The 21,781-nt window shown below is 37.1% G+C and overlaps 2 protein-coding genes across 4 annotated transcripts in view; both read left to right on the forward strand.

The window, feature by feature from the left end:
• LOC111600347 overlaps positions 1–21,781 on the forward strand; it is a 40,920-nt gene that overhangs the window by 5,864 nt on the left and 13,275 nt on the right. For 2 of the 3 annotated variants that reach the window (XM_030225198.1, XM_030225199.1), the window contains exon 1: positions 2,008–2,349. The exons of the other annotated variant lie outside the window; for it this stretch is intronic. In XM_030225198.1, coding sequence (XP_030081058.1) covers positions 2,051–2,349 — 299 coding nt within the window. In that variant the 5' untranslated portion in view covers positions 2,008–2,050. Of the gene's footprint in view, positions 1–2,007; positions 2,350–21,781 lie in introns of those variants that run through there. 3 annotated transcript variants of the gene reach the window in all.
• Positions 1,472–1,996, forward strand: LOC115483409 (putative uncharacterized protein DDB_G0283051; the record flags this gene model as incomplete). Its single annotated transcript, XM_030225201.1, has 1 exon — positions 1,472–1,996. A coding segment is annotated over exon 1 (222 nt), but the record flags the coding sequence as incomplete, so codon positions are not given.

The following is a 21,781-nucleotide window of genomic DNA, read 5'->3' on the forward strand; positions in this document are numbered from 1 at the left end:
TGTTTTTTTTTTACTTTTTGTTTGCACAATCTAAAATACCAATGAGTAATCACTATAATTTGTAATTAGGAGCATTTCCAAGAGTTAGTCATAGTATTGAGAAACGAACAAGAAAAAAACTATGATTCCACATTTATTATAATAACTTTCATTGTTGGGAGCCCAGACAGTTTGTTTTGAAAATCCATATTAGAAAAAAAAGAGAAAGCTACGCACATTGGGCACGAAAAAAGATTTCTGAAATAAAATATTGTACTTAATTTATGACTAAAAAATATACAACTATATAAATATACAAACAATTAAAGTATTTCATTTAAATCTTTCAATATGATGCTAAAAAAATGTTTATATTTTTTTATATATATATTTTTTTTTTACTTTTCTGTTTTTTCAATTAAACTTTTCTTTTTTAATTTTTATTTAATATATAATATTTAATAGGACGTTTGGCATAATAATGTTTATCATATAGTTTACAATTTCAATGATAAAGTAATTGTTTGTATATAAAATTTAAATTAAATGAAAATAGTAAAAACATAATTTTTACTTTCAAATAATTTAGCAAATGGGCAAAAAAAATTATTTTAAATTTACTCCAAATGTTTTATTAAATTTGGTTACAATATTAATATTAGCATCCATATAATGTGTGCTTAGGAAATATCAAAATTAAGTTGAACTTTTTTTTATTTAATTTTTGCTACCACTGTGCGCTGCTTCAATATTGTGGAAATTGCGAGCAGTGCTGGTTCGTTGCCATGAAACCCATTCGATCGAACGACCGATCGATACGCCAAATAAGAAAAAAAAACATAATTTTTCGACTATCGAAAGCAGCCCACGCGCGCTGTAAGCTGAGAGCAGCAAACTTGAGATGGACAGCATTTGATTGAATGTTTGTTTTTAAAAACAAAAAACTTAGCAAAGAAAAGCGGCCAGCGGCACAAAGAGAAGCAGCACACATGAACGAAAGAGAGAGAGAGGGCGACACACGTGCGTGTGCTCTCAGAGTAACAACTGCGCAGCGACCGCAGTGCGAAGTGACGCTGAGCGTAGTACTTCTGCGCGCTTTGTTGTGCTGGGCGAATCATTCAGCAACGTTGGCTCGACGCGTTCACAACGTTGTGTGTTGGTCGTCGTGTGTGTGTGCGTCTACGTGCGCACTGTGTCAAAAGCTGCTAGCTTTCGGGTGCTATTCGTGTGTATGCTGTTTGTGAGGCAATTTCCGTTCGTTCAAAATGTACACACAAACACACGCATACATATGTATATATAAAATCATTTCTAAATTTGTATAAAGAAAATAAATATATAAAAGAAATTAATTTGCAGCGCGCGCAAAAAATAACAAAATAAAATAAAAAATTTGAAAAGCAAAGCCAAATATTTACACTCAAATATTTGTCATGGTGCACACGCCTACAGTTGCTAAAGAAAACAACAAATAAGTGACTTTAAGATATATATACATATACGTATTTTATACACAATATTTAAGAAAAGCTTATCAACATTCTGTTTGTTTTGGTTTTATTGTTTCTAAAAGAAAAAACAAAAATACTCTGTTTATTTTCTATTTTGCGCACCTCAAAAATTCTTTAGTTGAAAGTGAAAGGCACCGCTGCACCTCTGTGTGAAATGTTGTCTCCGGCATCACAGCACAACAACAAACAGCATAAAAACATAAATCAGTAAAGGGCAAAAGGAAATTATTGCAGAAATGTTTGACATAAAGTCAGCAAGCCGAAGCCTTTAAATTATTTATTCGATGCGCAGCAAATTGGCCAAAATGCGTTTGCAACAACGCTTCAACAGCAGCAGCACCAGCAGCGGCAACACCAACAACAACGCTAGCAGCACAATGGCAGCACAAGCAATTGTCGGCAGCAATCGAAGCAACAATCAACGCGCCAAAATACCAAATCTCATCAACAACAATCGCAACAATCACAACAACAATGTCTACAACAAGCTGCGCAGCAAAGCTAACAACAACAACAACAGCATCAGCAGCAGCAACAGCAGCAGCAGCAGCAGTCAGCCCATGCAGCTCGATTCAGCTGAAGACCTGGTCGAAACACTAGAGGAGACAACAACAGCTGTCGAGCTACGTTCCACGTCTGCCGCCTTGACAGCGGCTGCTGCGGCAAATGCTGCAAATGTTGATCAACTGCGAGCGTATACAACGCTGCGCAGCAACTCCACATCGGCCATCATAGCGGAGGCTGCCTGTCTGCCCAATCTGTTGGGCAACAGCTCAAGCATGCTCTTCTCCCGCCCCCGCACCCTCAATGTGCACAATATCTGCCAGACGCCAGCGCAAATAACGCAATTGTTTTTTGGGTATGTTTAATTTACTTTTCAGTTTTCCTTATTTAGTTATTTCTATTTTTTTACTAATTTTTGGTGCTTGGTGCAAAAAAATTGAGCTATATTTTATGAATTTTGGCTGTGACTAATATTTAGTTTAAGTAAATATATATGAATTAATTTAAAAACTGACTATTTACTAAAATGTTTATTATATATATCTTTTTTATTGAGATTTTTTAGAAGCAAAACTTTATACAACAAATTTTTTTAGCAAAATAAAACCCAAATAATTATAATTTTTAACAGAATATTAAAAAAAATATTTTAAATGCAATTATTTATATATAATTAATAGCAAATGTTTTAATTTATTCTACCCACATGGCAACTGATTTTACTTTACATAGCAAATATTTCGCATACCTCTATAAAATAGTTCTCAGCCTTTTTTTTTTGTTTCAATGCAAGAGCTCTAATCTAATCTGTCTCTTATCTTTAGTTTTTTTCCCAGACGATTATCCAAGAACTTTTGCTATGCCATATGGACTGTTTCTATTGCGTCTGACACACCCACAATTGAACTTTGAGCATTCTCCCATTTGTCTTAAGCAATATTTATCTATAAAGCATAAATTTGCTTTTTTTATAGTTTCTTTTGAACTGCTTTCAATGTCTTTTCAGTACATAGGTCAAACTCTCTTCAATTGCTCAAGGTCGCAATAGCAATCGGAACGATATAAATATTTATATATTGTTACCATAATTTATGGGCTTTCAAATTTTATTCGTATGGCGTCATGTACTATGAATGAACCACATATAAATAACGCAGCCGGATAATGACGGATAAACCTATCTGTCTTTTGTTGATGCATTTTTGCCATAATATGAATGCATTACAAAAATAGCAATTGAAGCTTTCAACAATGTAAAGTTATTTGCTGATCGTAACGTAATTGGCTTAATAATAAGCTGGAATTAAATAAGAATGTAGCAATAAATTAATGCTCGACTGCGAGCTACCCTCAGTTACCCTATGTTGTTTTGATTGAAATTAACGAGTTTGCAACTTTAAACTTACAATCAATCTCAGCTTTAATCTTTGTATGACAAAATATTACATTCGGATTGTTAATCCTCTATATTTCTGTTATCCGTATTAGCAAAAGAGAAGTCATATTTTTCAAATTCTCAGATTCGCTGTTATATGTTGTTTTACAATGTATTTCATAGGTTCCTGTTTATCCGTTGACAGTTGACAAATTTGCTTTTATCGGTCATGACAAAGGAAACGATTTTAAATTTTTTTTTTAGATATATATTTCTTTTCTTGTATACATTATTTAAATGTATTTATCTCAGTCTCTGTTATCCACATATATTATCAGTTTTATCCGTTTTGCCGCCAAAGAGCAGCGGATAATATATTTAGCTTATCCGTTCAGTCACATTTGTGGCACTTACTGCTTGATATTCATGACATAAACCGTGATTAATCACATGGGCGGCCGAGACAACACATGAATTATGGCCACGCCTTTAATCTAATTGCGCTGCCGCCTTCCTGGGCGAATGCCCCCCAAACAAGCCAAAAAAAGTCGAATAAAAACCAAAATAACAACAAATTTCTTCAAAAACAAATACATCTTGTTCTCTTGTCTTCTTTTAGTGCCTTTTGTTTTGTTGCACAAAAATACAGCGAGCGAGATTTTGTCATCGTTATTTTAAAATGCTTTATATATTTTGTTTATATATATACTAAATACTATATACATATATATTTGATTTTTGCGAACTCTCACAACGCGGCGCGCAGCACTAAAAATATTCAATTAAATGACAAGGCGAACTTTTTGCTGCTTTTATTTTTTTCACACAGAGCAAAGACATTTTTTTTGCTTTTCTTTTACGTTTATTTTTATTTAAATTTTATATTTCTTTTGTCGCCAATGTGAAAATTCAATGAACTTGATCTCTTGCCAGCGCGTGAGCTGCATATACACATATATAATTCTTATTTTTATTTATTATATTTCATTTATTGTTTATTTTTGTTATTGGCAAAATAAATTGTTTTTAAATGAGCCACAATAACAATGTATTAAAATGTCAAATGCTGTAAACACAAACTGTGCAATATATAAACATACATACATACATATGGACATACATATTTCTTGTCACAATTTGCATACGATAAAGTCATAAGTCAGCCGACAAATTGTCATTTTCATAACATATTTATTGTGCCCGCGGCGTTGACAATTGCTTGGAGCACAGCAAACGAATTTTGTAGTGTAACCCGACTTTGAGATACCCGAACCAAATGGTGTACAAAGCCAAACGACTTGCGTGCTTAGAGTTTTGTAAAAATTATAGGCAAATTGTCTGTGATTGTATGAAATTGTATAAATTTGCTGCTTGCATAACCCGAGTTACGTATACGCATGCGTATACTTAATATTACAAATTAAGAACTACGGATAGAATTTATATATATTTTGTGATATTTATGTTTTTATATTAAAAAGATGATTACATGAAAAATATACTTAGTAGAAAAGAGCAAGAACAGAGGGTTTTCTCTAAATATGGAAATATATTAAATACATTTATCTTTGAATCTCGATTGTCCTGTTTAAAATTCTTCCTAAAGCATTTTATTTTGAAAACTTTCTTATTTTAATATTATATTATTTTTTTAAATTTAGTAATTATTTTAATAAAATCTTTAATTTATATTCAAAGTCAAGTGGAAAACCTTTTTTAAAAAATATAGTTTTAAATGTTTAATGAATATAGATTTGTATTCAATTAATTTTTTTTTTTAAATATTTAATTTTAGTTTAAATAAAAATTGAATTCATTTCAGTTCGCTTCAACAAATTTTAATTTTTTTATATTTTTTCCAAGTTTTAAACAAACAAATAATCGTTACAGGGTATTTTATATGCAGAGCGATACTTCATTTAATTAAATGATTTTTACGACTTTGGACCACTGGCGGGCCTTTGTCTTTGCTTTATGCATTGGCAAATTGAATTTGAGCGTCTGACTTGGTTTCGTTTTATTGTTTCTTTAATTCGTGATTCGTTTGACCTTCTTGCAGATTGCTCGACACGTGTTATTCATTTGCAAAATATTTTGTAGGTAAATGCATTCATATTCAATCAATTGTGAATCCACACACACACATTCACACACACCCAGATTTACTGACAGCCAAATGTTTGGTGAAATTAACGCTTTTGTGTGACTTTGCAACTGGAACGTGAAAACGGCAGCAACTAATTCAAACACATAAATCACAGAGCTGCGGCTATAAAAAGTTATGGGCTCGAAGCACACAGAGAGGCTGTTAAATTGAAAGAGTTGTTGCGTTTCATTATTAATTACATTTTGTTGCTGTTGTTGTATTTGAATGTCGCTTTAATTCAATTGCTGCAAGTCAGAACGTTGATCACACACTGACTGCGGTCATTGTCTTTCGCTTCGGTTTTTTGATGCTTCAATTTCATTCATTTTATTACTGCATCAATAAATCACGCATTGACCGCGCGCAAAGGCCGCTCTTACATATATCTTTAGATATATACACAGATACATACATATATATGTATTTTATGACTTTATCAGAGGCACTTCAATTTAGCAAAAAAAAATATTGCCGCATTCTTTTGTCAATTGTTTTATGCCATTTACTATCATATTCTTTTTGTTTTATTATTTTCCTTCTTTTTTTTTGCAATTCAATTCAGTTTTGTTATTGTTTTTGTTTTGCTTATATGAGCTGCATTTATCGCTTTTGGCTTATAAGTACTTGTGTTTTATGGCGTCGTGATATTATGCTTTATTTTTAACTTGATTATGGCATGGAGTCCAAGCATATTTATATGTAGAATATGAAGATAATAAATAATTTCATTAAATAACAAAGCCTTTATTAGCCACAATTCGAGCCATTATGTTAATTATCCAGCTACGAGTAAAAGTAATTTATTCCTATAGTTTTCAAAGGCGTGATCGTTGTTGAAATTCATTTAATTAACTCTAGAGAATTTCACAGCAACTATACCTCGCCAGCTTTTAATTGTAGTTTAAACACTTAAATTCACACCAAAAGCTTAGTCACATAATTATCCATAATTATCTGTAATAAAAAACTACTTTTTATCTTAGATTGTGTCGAAATTTAATGCTGTGCAAATCTCATATACATATTTTAAGTAGTCGGATAAGTTTGGCTCGTTTGTCCACATGCTTATTCATGCAGTCTGAAGTAAAAAATTGTTTAACAGGCAAATTGACACCTAAAACAGGTTCATATCGAGATATGTAATGAATTTGGATTCGGATAATATTAAAAGGCACTTTATGAGTGATATAAAAGTAGTATAGTCATTTTCACGGCTGATAGAAGTGTCTTGCGTGCTTTTTGGGGTTTTCGGATAAAATCGGATAATTTATCCGATTGTTCAATAGTTGAACGTTTAAAAGCTACTACTTAACGGATAAAATTGTAATCATTACTCATTGGGCAAAAACCAAGTTAATTGATGTAAAGTTTAACTGTGCTTTGTCATCTATAAATATATATAAGATATATATTCATATAATATTTTATTCATGTATTTTCCATTATTGTGTTTTTTTGTAAAAATCAATTAGGCAAAAGGTTTTGCTTGGCACTCAATTTTCACACAATTGCGCCCGGTCATCGCGGAACTGCGGCACGTTTGCTAATAAATAATAATTAATGTTGTGGAAAAATGCATTTTATAAACAAATGTGCGCATTCGCTTATTATTCATTCAGCTTTTCCACAAACGCCTCCATTACGAAACGTGTAGTAAACAATTTGGCCCAGTCGAGAACCAGCAGACGAAATACAAATACCGAATTAGAAAGGAGCAGAATAAATCAAGTAATTCCAACAGATACTCACCAATTTGCATAGCCATTGAATTAATTGATTATTAATAACAAATTGCAATAGCGAATCGAATTTCTACAAAAGCAACTGCAGTGAGCTAAAAATAATGCCAACTACTCATAAAGGCCTTTCCTACACACTTACTGCGTATACGTAATACGTTTAGCTAAAGGCCAAGTTGACTGACGCCTTAAACAGAAGTGCTTGGCAAATATATATGTATATTCGTGATAGCAAATCGATAATGCTAACAATGTCGGCGACTTATATAGCCAATAGATCAGCGCCATACGCTATTTTGATTGTTACTCTATGGTGTCACCTGCTATATACACAATTAGATCCAAGCAAACAAAGGGTATTATGAAGTCAAGGAAAAGTGTTTATCAATTATAAACAAAGCCAACTAAGTGACTAACTAGATGGCCGAGACAAATAAAGTAACAAACTTTTATATCATTGTTTAATGCAGCTAATTTAGCCTGACCAAATATGAGCAATAGTAAAGGCAAGTCCAAAACATTAATAATCCATTTGACATATTACATTGTTTTTGGTTTCAATTTGCAGCTAGACTCATGCCATTCTGAATGCAATAACAAAATTTATATTCTTGCAATAGCCTATGCCAAAAAAAATATTTTAAAATATTGCAATATTGAAAATCTAACCCAAGTTTATTTCTTAGATATTTATTTTGTTTTGAACATTTTCCTATATATATTTTTAAACAAAACAACCTTAAATTAAATTTTATAGCAGTAATTCGCTCATGTTCAATTTATTTTTAAATTTTAATTTAAATATTTGTTCAAATTAGCCAGCGTTATCTCGCTCTTTTTTTCAATTTTTTATGATAGACAATGTTTAGATTTCAATACATCATAAATATAAATATATATATATGTGGGTGTGTGTGTAATATTTGTGCATTTTTATAGTCTTCAAAAATGGCTGTTTTCTCTATTTTTAGCACAAGCATTCCATAGACACAGCCACAGCCATGGCCATAGATCAGTTTTGTTTATGCTCTTGCATTGCACTTGATTTTCATGGTCCGCGCGAAGAGTTGCTCAGTGCCATCGTTTGTATACACAGAAGAGCAGAAGTAAAAAAAACATAAGCAAAATTATTGTTTAACACATTCGTTGTTTCGTCTTTGTTTTGTTGTTTGACTTTGCTTTATTTAAAAGCATTTCTAAAAATAAAATTCGACAAGTCGAATGAAAGAAAGTGTGAAAACTGAGGGCCGAGGCTACTTCATAATTTGCTAAGCAAATAATTGCCACAAATTAGCAAACATAATCGTAAATATTTAGCTCAACAAAATATAAATGCACAACACATATAAAAAATCAAGAATAATAATATACAAAAATGCGTTTAAATCATGTGAGCGCCAAGTAAAATGAAACAAGCAACAAATTCAAACAAAACAAAAGTTTATCGAATTTATTTCGTATGGAGGCGTTTTTGGTTGGCTGTCAGTTTTGGCTAAGCTGCTCCGATTGTTCTGCATTTTATGATTGACGTCTTTAGACGTTCAAAAGCCGCATTTTAATAGGATTTTCTTCTTATAGGTTTTTTCTTTTATTTCAAATAAATATCGAATATTGCTTAAGGACAGTAGCTAAATGCTCTTAAGGCGTAATGATATAGCAATTGATTGCTTTCGAGTGCATTTAAAGGCGTGGTGGTAATATAATAGGTGGATATTGCGTTTTTTCCATACCGGATAAAATCGGATAATTTATGAGAACTTTTCTGGTGTGCCAAATATGCAAAATTGAACTCCAAAATGTTTTTAGCTGACTTCATGGTGAAAATATGTATGGATAACGTGCTCTGATAGTTCCAACATGGAATTTGCATTTATTTTCTTTACATTAAAGCTAAAGACAAACATTTAACATTTTTCGTATGTCGGATAGTCTCGGATAAATTATCCGGTTTTATCCGAGACCTAAATCACTCATAATTATTCCAGTTTAGTACGAATAATACTTATCCGCTGAATTCCAGCATTAAATTTAATATTTTTTATTCATATTTGGCCACAAAGAAGAATGATTGTAAGATTATTTCACGCCCTGAAGTTTATGGCTCTTGACCTGCCTGTCTATAGTAATCTTCCCAGTCGATTATTCATCCAGCCAAGCATTAAATTATGAGTAATCTATGTAAAATGCGTGACTGTACTCTTTGTCTTTAGATATGATCTCATTCTATGATCATGATCATGATCATAGCTTGCTTTGCTGCATTCAAAAATGAAAGACTGCCGCTCTTGCCATAACCGTTAAAGCTTTTGACTCTGCCCTTATTAGTCACTACAGCTTTAAAGCTCTAACGCAAAATAGACTTTGAATATAGTAACACACACCCACCTGGTAGCACCTGCCGCATTCACTTCCACTTCAATACAAATGTTCATTTAATTGAAACGCTGCTGCGATTGCAAATGACCTCAGAGCTCACAGCTGAGATCGATCCATATGCAACACGCGCAACTGACTCACTTTGAATGTTTCACCTGAGAGAAGAAGAAGCAGAAAACAAATCAATTAATGTACCGACAATCGCAATTGACAGACGAGCAGTTACTCTGTAAAAGAAGAGAAAAAGAAAAGAAAAGTAAAGATTTTCATAAATTTATATAATTTGTATAAAATATCGAAATATATATTTAACAAATTTTTTCCATATCTTTTGCATCTCAACAACTTAAGCACCTTATGCTCTGAAATACAAATAAGCATAAATGAAATATAAAATACAGGGTATACAAACAAGTGTTAAGTTAACTTGCCTACTAACCTTGCGCAAATCACTTTTCTTTGGTGTTTGGTTTTTTTTCTGACTTCAACTTTTCATGCACAACATGAGCAGCAATCGATGCGCCCACACGCACACACACAGACACACTCACTCAAGAATTAAGCGTGGTATATTAATTCTTTGGTTTTGGCACATGTAACCCATTTATTTTTGAAATGTTGACCTCATAACTAGCCAACGAACTGTTGAGCCTATATAGCGTGCTTTAAAATCGAAATTGACGTACTCCCCTGCTGCCGGCAAGATGTGTGTGTGTATGGGGGAGTAGCTGAGCGACGACGGCAGCGTCCAAATGTAGCGATGACAACTTCATTTCATAGCATGTGACAGACAATCTCTGTGGCTTTTTGACGGGGTGCCTTTGTTCTGAACCGACAGCAGTTGGCTGGGTCGAGCTGGTCGCTGGTCGGCTATCGATACTTTCAATCAGAAAACGATAATTCATGACATCATCAAATGGCAACAGGCCGTAGCATTGCTCCAGAGAGAAAGAGAGAGAGAGAAGCTATTCTCCCACTCGCCCTATCTCCCTCTCCCTCCCTTTCTGGAGGGGCAATGCTTGAGTGGTTCGTTTAATTAGTAATTTAACACAATATTAAACGAGAAGCGCTGCCTTGTAATGCCTATAAATACTCACATATATATATTTATATATATATATATATATATATATATATATATAATATATATACGTATATCTATGTCTAATCCAAACATGCGCCATCGCCCATTCAGTGTAAACAATTTTTGCCATGACATCAAAATTCGTGCGCCATTAAAAAAACGGAAAAAATATTCACCACAAACTTACTTTAATCGGCATTTCATTGAGCACATTTTGCATGGGCATTGCTGTTGTTGTTGTTGCTTCTATTTTTTTATAGGGGCTTGCGACTTCCCGATAATGCATTGCAAGCGCATTCGATATTCAGTTGCCCATGTGATCGTTTCCATAGCTCGGTTACTCTGTCGAGATCCTACAATATTTCGTTTTCTATTTGAATTTACGAAACTCGCGCATTTTCATTTGAGTCAGTCGCAGTTCCTCAATAAATTTACATTTGCTCAGAAATTGTGTTTGTGTGCATTTTTTGTGATCTCTTATAGAAAAAAAAAATAATAAACAAAAATCTATTGTATTTCAATATACAAATTTGTGGTTGAGAATTCTTGAATTATTATTGGAATTACAAACGATACCACATAAACCACATTTCCTGTTGAAGCGGCAAAGTCTGTGAAAATTGAGAAACTACCCAAGATCAAATAATTTTTGTTTACTTGGTAAGCAATTGGTAAAATATATATATTATATTTACGTTAAAATTTTTTCGTAAATTTAAGCATTCTTGTGGCAATTTTTGTTGCCTAATCATTCATATTTATATAGTAATACTATCGTCATTCAATAAAAATATATTCATTCATATTGTTATATCTATGTCATACACATTAATATTTCTTAAGTTTCCACTCAATATGAGCGCGTCATTTGATATGGGTTTACCATAGGAGGTATTTTCCAACAGCCCACGATCCAAGTGCTTTTGTCTGCTTCGCATTCAAAAATATGACAGCTTCGTTTGCATAATTGTCTAATTTATCAATTTTTAATTTTTTAAAATTTACTTAATTTATTCCAATTTTAGGGCGAACAAATAATTTTATGAAAACAAATCGTTTAGTAATTTAAAAAGCAAATTTTTTATTAAAACTAATTGATTAATTTTTGACAAAAAGAGCTAATTTTTGACAAAAGAGCTAAAAAATTAAAAATTTAGAAAGAACAATTAATTATTTTCATTCATATATATATCATATATTGCATTCAAATTGTTTCAAAATATTTGTTTACTTTTATAAAGAAAGATTTTGAAAATTACTTATCTTTTTTAATAATCTATATACTTTTTTTCCATCTTTGGCTTGGGGTAAGATTGGTTAGAAGCAAAGTAAAAGTTTGTTCTGTGTCTAAATATGTTAGGAAAAATATTTTTATCTAAAAAAATTCAGATTATTGTGCCATGTTTCCAAGTTTCTTACTATTTTCTCCGAAAACTCTATTGTCTCTAAGGCAAAAATCCCCACGAGCATGATTAAACTATGTTTTTTATGTGGAAAAGTATTTCCTTAAACTCAAATGTTTGTTTAACATGAATCGATGGCAAATGGTATTTAAATTGAATTGAATCAATTATTGTTTGTTCAAGGGAGAAACGCTGGCGTTTGCCCTTTCCGCCAACAAATCCAAACAAAATAAATTCCTGGAAGCAAACTGAAGTGCTTGACCAGCTGTGAAGGCAAATAAATGCAATAGATACAACAAAAATATATACGAATATATTTATATAAACCATTAATGACTACGCCAAGGTCGAGTAAAAATCAAAAAAAAAAAAACTACTTTCCGACGGTACGAGCAGCTGACATAAAAAGCTCAACACTTTTTTTTACCAATTCTTGAGTTATATTGTTTAGATTAGATTACGGCTACAATCAATTGTAGTTGTGATTGACAAATAGCTGAGCAACAAAAAAGGAAAGAAGAAGTCTACTATGCCACCTTGATGGAGCTCTAAGCAAATATAAAAACCTTTAACCAAAAAAGAAAACAGAGAATCAAAACCAAAACAAATTACGAGCCATAAGTGATATCATGCGCTGCGCTACAATTTTTTGGCACACAAATAAATACAGAAATGGGCAAGGAATAAGAGAAGAAATATATATCTATATATATATATATATATATATATATATATATATAAATACGTATATGAAGAGGAGGCAAAAATGTATGTAACTTAAAAATAAATGTTGATGTCACTTTTAAATTAAAGCCAAAACAAAGGTTAGAGGACAACGACCAATGCCGCGCAATGGTTTAAACATAGCTAAACAGAAACTCAATCTAAACAATGATCATTGGCATCATCATTGTGGTCATCATGCTGTTGCTCGAAACTGATAGTCATCTCTGTGTCAATAACCACAAAAGCCATCTATCCTCTCTTCAAAAAATGGGGGAAAGCAATACCCCCAAGTTGGTTGGAATCATGTTTGCGATTGTCTATAAATAGATATCTAGCCAGACGTTTATAGTAAATGAGTCGAGGCTGAGGGGCAAGTTGGGGCTGGGGGCGACTCAAGTTCGCATTAAAGCAGCGTTATAAATAAACAAGCAATTAAGCAGATATGCCTTTTACTTGGGGTAGGCTTTCGTTTGTTAACTTATTTAAAGTTGGCTCGATTAGGCGATTGGCGCTTATCATAAAATGTTTAGATATTTACTGTATTCTGACATGCCCATAACACTTTGCAGATAAGATATATGAAGTGAAAAAAGTTAATAATACAAGCCGTTTTTTTTTTTGAGAAAGTTAAGATCTTATAGAAAAAGATGCCTTTGTTATGACATAGCTAACGAAATTTGTTGACTTTGCCTTTGAAGTTTAGATGAGATCAGCGATTTTTTGGAGTTCATAATTTTTCTTGTTTATAAAATAATCTATATATATATATATATATATATATATATATATATATAAGTTTTGAATAGAATGTTTTTATTGTAGTTTTATTCAAAATTTGTATATTTTTTGGAATATAGATATTATTAATACATTTTTTAATATTTAAATATTAAAAACAAATATATTTAAATATTAATATTTTAATTTAATTTAACTTCTACAAATACGAACTAAAATCACCAAAAAAAAATAAAAATTTATTTAGTCATTCAAAGCTTGTCTTACATTTTGTCTCTAATTCCCAATAATTTTTTTTTTTTTTTTTTTTTTTTCGTTTTTATTTCTTTATTTTGTTGCAGCTTATTGTCTTAGACTCTATAGCGCATTTAGCTCTAAACCTTAACTAATGGGAGGGCAGATATGCCAATTATTCTGCACTTGTAGCTACTATCTTAATTAGTTCTAATATTGTCTAGAGGATGCAATCTCTTCAGTCTTCGCCTATTGTTGTTTATAGCCAGGTTGCTTGCGAGATGGTTAGGATGCGCTGCAAGTCTGTCCGCGTATCTTGAACTGTGTCGCCCAATGAGTTCAGCAACTGTGGGAATTGCTAAATCCCTATGTAAGACTGAGTTTCTTACAAACCAGCTGGCTCCAGTCCATCTGCGTAGTGCTTTATTCTGCAGGGTCTGAATTTTGTTCCTTGTAGTCTTCGCCGAGGAGCCCCATAGAGAGATACCATATACGAAGGTTGGGACAACTATTGCCTTGTAGATGGCGGCCTTGCTGCTGTAAGACAACTTGCTTGAAGCTCTCAGCATCCAGTCGAGGGTTTTTAGCTTGCTTTTGCATTTTGAGGTTACTTGACTTATGTGCGCTTTAAAAGTCAGCCTTCTGTCAAGAGTGATACCAAGGTACTTTACTTTTGAGGCTTTGGGAATAGTGGGCCCCAATGCAACGCTTGGGCAATCTCCTCTTCTAGTGGCGAAGGTAGTATGTACAGACTTTTGTGCATTAATGGTGATACACCACCGTTTTGCCCAGCGTCCGAAAGAGTCCAGATATTTTTGTAGTGAGTCTGAAGCTTCTTGCGCAGATACGTGACGTGATAAGATGGCGGTGTCATCTGCATAGGTCGCTATGAGTACTGCATCTGTACTTCCTATATTTGGCTCGGGAGTTGGCATATCTCCTGTGAATAAAGTATAAAGTGTTGGGCCTAGAACACTACCCTGTGGTACTCCAGCCATAATTGGTCTAGTCAAGGATACTGTTTGCCCCCTTGACACTTGGAAGGTTCTTCCAATAAGGTATGAGGATAGCAACGCGAAAAATGGGGCTGGAAGGGTGGTCCTCACTTTCTGCAGCAGTCCCAGGTGCCAAACTCGATCAAACGCCTGTTTGATGTCTAAAAAGACGGCAGAGCAGTACATCTTTTCTTCAAAGGCTCCAAGGATATGGTGCACAACTCTGTGAACCTGTTCCGGTGTTCCATGCTGTCTCCTGAAGCCAAACTGATGGTTTGGAATGGCCTCCTGGCGTCCCAGATGTGTCAGTACTCGTTCCAGAAATATTCTTTCGAATATTTTGGAGAGTACTGGCAACAGGCTAATTGGTCTGTACGACTCAATTTCTCCCACGGGTTTGCCAGGCTTAGGAATCATCACAATCACGGCGCGCTTCCAGCAGGCTGGAAAGTGCCGGATGCGGAGCATGGCGTTGTACACCATAGTTATGTAGTCTATGGTGGAGTCAGGCAGTGCTCTAAGGACTCTGCCGTTTATTAGATCATATCCAGGGGATTTTTTTGCCTTCACTCTTCTGATGTGTTCAAGAACCTCTTCTTTTGTACATCCAGTTATCTGGTCTTCAGCTGGGAGGGGCGAGAGAACGATGTCTTCTGTTGCTTCGATTTCTGAGGCCTCTGCGGTAATCACCGGCGTGAATTGGTCTTGAAGGTGGTTTGCAAAAGCCTCAGCTTGAGCTTCGTCTCCAATGTGCCAGGAACCAGAAATGCTCCGAATGGGATGACGTCGTATTGGCTGCCGTTTGAGCTTTCTTGTAAATTTCCATAATTGAAACTCTGCGTCAGTGGGCGATTCAGCTCGTACCAGCGCATCGCTGATACACCTCTTTTGAAGCAGGGCGAGAGCAGCTTTAAGATGCCTCGTGGCTTCGTTGTACATGGATTTGGCATCAGGCGTGCGTAATCTTAACCAGCGTCTCCTGGCCCATCTTTTGTGTATTAGTAGGTGTTGGGCCTCCAAGGTGAGGGGGATGTTGTACGGAGACTGTTGTCTTGTTTGGCAAGATGGTGGGGCGGCTTGGTGCGCAGCTTTGACTATTTCTTCCTGCAGTTTGTTTGCTGCGTAGTCCACGTCTTCAGGAGTGTTAAGTTCCATTTCTATGTGCAAAGAGTAATGGAGCTCGCGCCTAAAGACTCCTAAATCTGATCCTGCTGGCAGTAGTTGTTTCCTAATGGGCAAGGGCTGTGGCTGCGCGTGGATTGTGACTATTAGTGGCAGGTGGTCAGAGGATAGGTCCAAGGATTCTTCAATGGTCAATTGCCGGTCACAGATGCCTTTGTAGACAGCGAAGTCGATTGCCGAGGGCCTGTGTCCATTAATTGGGTAACGGGTGGGGGCTCCAGTCGCCAATATGCTGAATTGTAAGTTTTGAATCGCCTCAAATATGACTTCTCCGCGACGATTCGCACTATTGCTTCCCCAAAATGGGTGCCATCCATTCCAGTCGCCGCCGATGAGGGTCTTATTCAACCTTTGGCCTAGAACCTGTTCCATGTGATGATCACACAGACCAGTGTTTGGCGGAAGATAAATTGACGCAACTTCGATCGCTCCAATAGACGTAGGCAGGGTGATGGCTGAGACCTGCATTGTTGCGTTGCAAATTGGCAGTAAAGGTGTATGCGGTATTGTTGCTCGTATGAGGATTGAGGATCCACCAAAGCAGTTTGCTCCTTCACCATGAGCCTGATAGTGTTCGTATCCGAAAATTTGTGTAGTGGGGCACTCATGAGTTTCTGTTATTAACATTATATCTATGTTTTCTTGTGAGAGAAACGCAGCCAGTTCCTGAGTCTTGTTTCTCAGGCCATTGGCGTTCCAGATACCCACACGTAAAGCCATTATTTGTAGGCAAGCTTGGTTATGATGGCCATTAAACTGTTTAGCATGGTTGCTTGTTGGGATTGTACTTCTCGCATCGCTTTGAGCTCGGCATTAATTGCGTCAAACTGACGTTGTTGTTGCTGAAGCATTTCAGTGAACAAAGTGTCACTTGTGGTATTCTTATTTGACGGTCCACCTCTAGCGGCCTGTGCGTAAGAAACACCACTAATAGGCGTTGCAAAGCTCGTGGCTTGGGTAATGCTCCGGGGCCTTGTAATTTCGGAAGCAGTACTCGGACCCGTAGACGGTGTTTGTGTGGGACTCCTTTTTTGTGCTGGGGATTGCAATTTGCGCAACCGCTTGTATACTTGGCAGCCCTTATAGTTGGCTGGGTGCTGTAACTCACAGTGCACACAAGTTGGTGCCTGGTCCTTTTCGCGGGTGCAGTCTTTGGATGCGTGTTTCCCGGCGCAACGCACACATCTGGGAGCTTTGTGGCAGTAGCGTTGTGTGTGTCCAAATTCTTGACAGCGATGGCATTGTGTCAGGTCGTTGTATCTTCTTGGCAGTTCCACTGTGCAGCGTTGCCTGCAGACAACTCGAATGTCCAAAATTTCTTTGTTGTTGGGGGCCTGAGCCACGTCAACAAAAAATATATTTAGCGGTGTTTTGTCCATACGGCTCAGTGGGTTGTGCACATTTGTAATTGTGTGGCCTTTGGTTTCCAATTCCTTTTTAATTAGTGTTGTATCAGTGCTGGAGTGAAGCCCTTTGAACACGACTCTATATGGTTTGTCCTCCTTAAGCTGGTAGCAGTGGAACTCCAATTCCAGCTTAGTAAAGTGGTCTATAACTCTGCGATAGTCCTCACTGCATTGGGTTAATACACCTATGTTATTCTTCTTTGGCTTAATTACGTATGATTTAGCATCAATTACTTTATCTATTATCTGTTGAAGTAGGGCCACAGACTTGATGTTTGGACACCATATGGGGGGCGGACGAGGTTTCGGTGTAGTTTGCTGGTCGGTCAATACTGGGGCTTCTGGAGCTACAGGTGATTCGCTGTAGTCTTCATCTTCTTCTACGAGCAGTGAAAATCGATTTTCTGATATTAATGCTGCATTGCTGGTGCTTGGTTCGTCGAAGATGAGCCTTTTCTTGATGGTTTTTGGTGAATTTGGCTGTTTACGTTTCGTGTTTTTGTTGTTAGTGATGCCTTGCACGGAGGCGATATCTATTTTTGAGTTTATTGGCATGATGGAGGCTTGCCTATTTGCCATCACAACGTTAAGCTGGGCTTGCATTTCTGCATTTACCTTTACAGCTGTAGCGAGGTTATTGACATTAGATGTCATCGCGGATTGTGCTTTTGAGTGCAGGCGCACTCGCGCCAAGCGACGAAATTTCGTAAATTGCAATTAAAGCAATTGAGTTACGCGGAAGCAAGCGATAAGAAAACGCTGCGTGTGCGGTTTTTGTTGCTGTTGCGTTGAAGAATGCACCGCAAAGTTCTATTTTTAGAACTCTGCAGCAGTAGAGCTCCCAATAATTAACGGTATGCTGAAAAAACATTTTCAAAATAGCTTATTAGAATTGGTCTTACTTTATCTAAGTCGCATTCATAACTGTATATTTTTGAATATGGCCAAACCATTGGACGCTAGATAAAATTCCAGAGGCACACGTACATGCAGCCAATCAGAGCGATTGATTAGCGACACCTACATTCCTTTCCATATGTCGAGCTAACATTTCTCGTTAGTTCCCATTAGGGTATTAGGGCTTTGATTTATTGACAGAGTGAAGTGACAGTAGTGAAGTAGGCCGCCAGCTCTGCGGGATATGTGTATGAAAGATATGCGATAAGTAGTCGAAAGTTCAAAGAGCAACGTGACATGACGTCACACGCACATATCAGCTATGATGTGATAACTTTTAAGTTGCGACATTTATTGAATAAATATAAATATGAGGCGGTCTTAAGTAAAGGTGCTAAAAAAAATAAATTGAATAAAAATTGCAATTAAAATCTTTGTTTGGCCTCAAAAATCGGGCCCACCAAAAACAGCTGTTGCTCTCCGAGAGACAGAGCGCTTCCATTGCGCTCTCTCTTCCATTGAGTATCACAGAGTGTGAGAGAGAGAGGGAGCGCTTGGTTGCAAAGTTCTTTTACGCTATTTCCTGCTCCGCTCATTGGTGCTCTTTGCTCTTACGGCTTTTGCCATGTGCTTTGCTCGCGATGTGTGCTCTCAGAGCGGCGTCATTTTTATTATTAGTTATGACCTCATCATCGATTATTGCTTTGAAAGCGTACGGCTGTGAGACTGTGCATGTGTGTGTGAGAGTATTTGTGCGTGTGTTGGTCGTTTATTGAAACGAGTCGTCAGCGCTGCTGAGCAGCTGCAACCTTTTTTTTTTTTTTTTTTTTTTTTTTTTTTTTTTTTTTTTTTTCGTTTTTATTTCTTTATTTTGTTGCAGCTTATTGTCTTAGACTCTATAGCGCATTTAGCTCTAAACCTTAACTAATGGGAGGGCAGATATGCCAATTATTCTGCACTTGTAGCTACTATCTTAATTAGTTCTAATATTGTCTAGAGGATGCAATCTCTTCAGTCTTCGCCTATTGTTGTTTATAGCCAGGTTGCTTGCGAGATGGTTAGGATGCGCTGCAAGTCTGTCCGCGTATCTTGAACTGTGTCGCCCAATGAGTTCAGCAACTGTGGGAATTGCTAAATCCCTATGTAAGACTGAGTTTCTTACAAACCAGCTGGCTCCAGTCCATCTGCGTAGTGCTTTATTCTGCAGGGTCTGAATTTTGTTCCTTGTAGTCTTCGCCGAGGAGCCCCATAGAGAGATACCATATACGAAGGTTGGGACAACTATTGCCTTGTAGATGGCGGCCTTGCTGCTGTAAGACAACTTGCTTGAAGCTCTCAGCATCCAGTCGAGGGTTTTTAGCTTGCTTTTGCATTTTGAGGTTACTTGACTTATGTGCGCTTTAAAAGTCAGCCTTCTGTCAAGAGTGATACCAAGGTACTTTACTTTTGAGGCTTTGGGAATAGTGGGCCCCAATGCAACGCTTGGGCAATCTCCTCTTCTAGTGGCGAAGGTAGTATGTACAGACTTTTGTGCATTAATGGTGATACACCACCGTTTTGCCCAGCGTCCGAAAGAGTCCAGATATTTTTGTAGTGAGTCTGAAGCTTCTTGCGCAGATACGTGACGTGATAAGATGGCGGTGTCATCTGCATAGGTCGCTATGAGTACTGCATCTGTACTTCCTATATTTGGCTCGGGAGTTGGCATATCTCCTGTGAATAAAGTATAAAGTGTTGGGCCTAGAACACTACCCTGTGGTACTCCAGCCATAATTGGTCTAGTCAAGGATACTGTTTGCCCCCTTGACACTTGGAAGGTTCTTCCAATAAGGTATGAGGATAGCAACGCGAAAAATGGGGCTGGAAGGGTGGTCCTCACTTTCTGCAGCAGTCCCAGGTGCCAAACTCGATCAAACGCCTGTTTGATGTCTAAAAAGACGGCAGAGCAGTACATCTTTTCTTCAAAGGCTCCAAGGATATGGTGCACAACTCTGTGAACCTGTTCCGGTGTTCCATGCTGTCTCCTGAAGCCAAACTGATGGTTTGGAATGGCCTCCTGGCGTCCCAGATGTGTCAGTACTCGTTCCAGAAATATTCTTTCGAATATTTTGGAGAGTACTGGCAACAGGCTAATTGGTCTGTACGACTCAATTTCTCCCACGGGTTTGCCAGGCTTAGGAATCATCACAATCACGGCGCGCTTCCAGCAGGCTGGAAAGTGCCGGATGCGGAGCATGGCGTTGTACACCATAGTTATGTAGTCTATGGTGGAGTCAGGCAGTGCTCTAAGGACTCTGCCGTTTATTAGATCATATCCAGGGGATTTTTTTGCCTTCACTCTTCTGATGTGTTCAAGAACCTCTTCTTTTGTACATCCAGTTATCTGGTCTTCAGCTGGGAGGGGCGAGAGAACGATGTCTTCTGTTGCTTCGATTTCTGAGGCCTCTGCGGTAATCACCGGCGTGAATTGGTCTTGAAGGTGGTTTGCAAAAGCCTCAGCTTGAGCTTCGTCTCCAATGTGCCAGGAACCAGAAATGCTCCGAATGGGATGACGTCGTATTGGCTGCCGTTTGAGCTTTCTTGTAAATTTCCATAATTGAAACTCTGCGTCAGTGGGCGATTCAGCTCGTACCAGCGCATCGCTGATACACCTCTTTTGAAGCAGGGCGAGAGCAGCTTTAAGATGCCTCGTGGCTTCGTTGTACATGGATTTGGCATCAGGCGTGCGTAATCTTAACCAGCGTCTCCTGGCCCATCTTTTGTGTATTAGTAGGTGTTGGGCCTCCAAGGTGAGGGGGATGTTGTACGGAGACTGTTGTCTTGTTTGGCAAGATGGTGGGGCGGCTTGGTGCGCAGCTTTGACTATTTCTTCCTGCAGTTTGTTTGCTGCGTAGTCCACGTCTTCAGGAGTGTTAAGTTCCATTTCTATGTGCAAAGAGTAATGGAGCTCGCGCCTAAAGACTCCTAAATCTGATCCTGCTGGCAGTAGTTGTTTCCTAATGGGCAAGGGCTGTGGCTGCGCGTGGATTGTGACTATTAGTGGCAGGTGGTCAGAGGATAGGTCCAAGGATTCTTCAATGGTCAATTGCCGGTCACAGATGCCTTTGTAGACAGCGAAGTCGATTGCCGAGGGCCTGTGTCCATTAATTGGGTAACGGGTGGGGGCTCCAGTCGCCAATATGCTGAATTGTAAGTTTTGAATCGCCTCAAATATGACTTCTCCGCGACGATTCGCACTATTGCTTCCCCAAAATGGGTGCCATCCATTCCAGTCGCCGCCGATGAGGGTCTTATTCAACCTTTGGCCTAGAACCTGTTCCATGTGATGATCACACAGACCAGTGTTTGGCGGAAGATAAATTGACGCAACTTCGATCGCTCCAATAGACGTAGGCAGGGTGATGGCTGAGACCTGCATTGTTGCGTTGCAAATTGGCAGTAAAGGTGTATGCGGTATTGTTGCTCGTATGAGGATTGAGGATCCAC

This window comes from Drosophila hydei, unplaced genomic scaffold (assembly GCF_003285905.1).
Source record: "Drosophila hydei strain 15085-1641.00,03,60 unplaced genomic scaffold, DhydRS2 tig00008124-arrow-arrow-pilon, whole genome shotgun sequence".
Classification (NCBI taxonomy): domain Eukaryota; kingdom Metazoa; phylum Arthropoda; class Insecta; order Diptera; family Drosophilidae; genus Drosophila; species Drosophila hydei.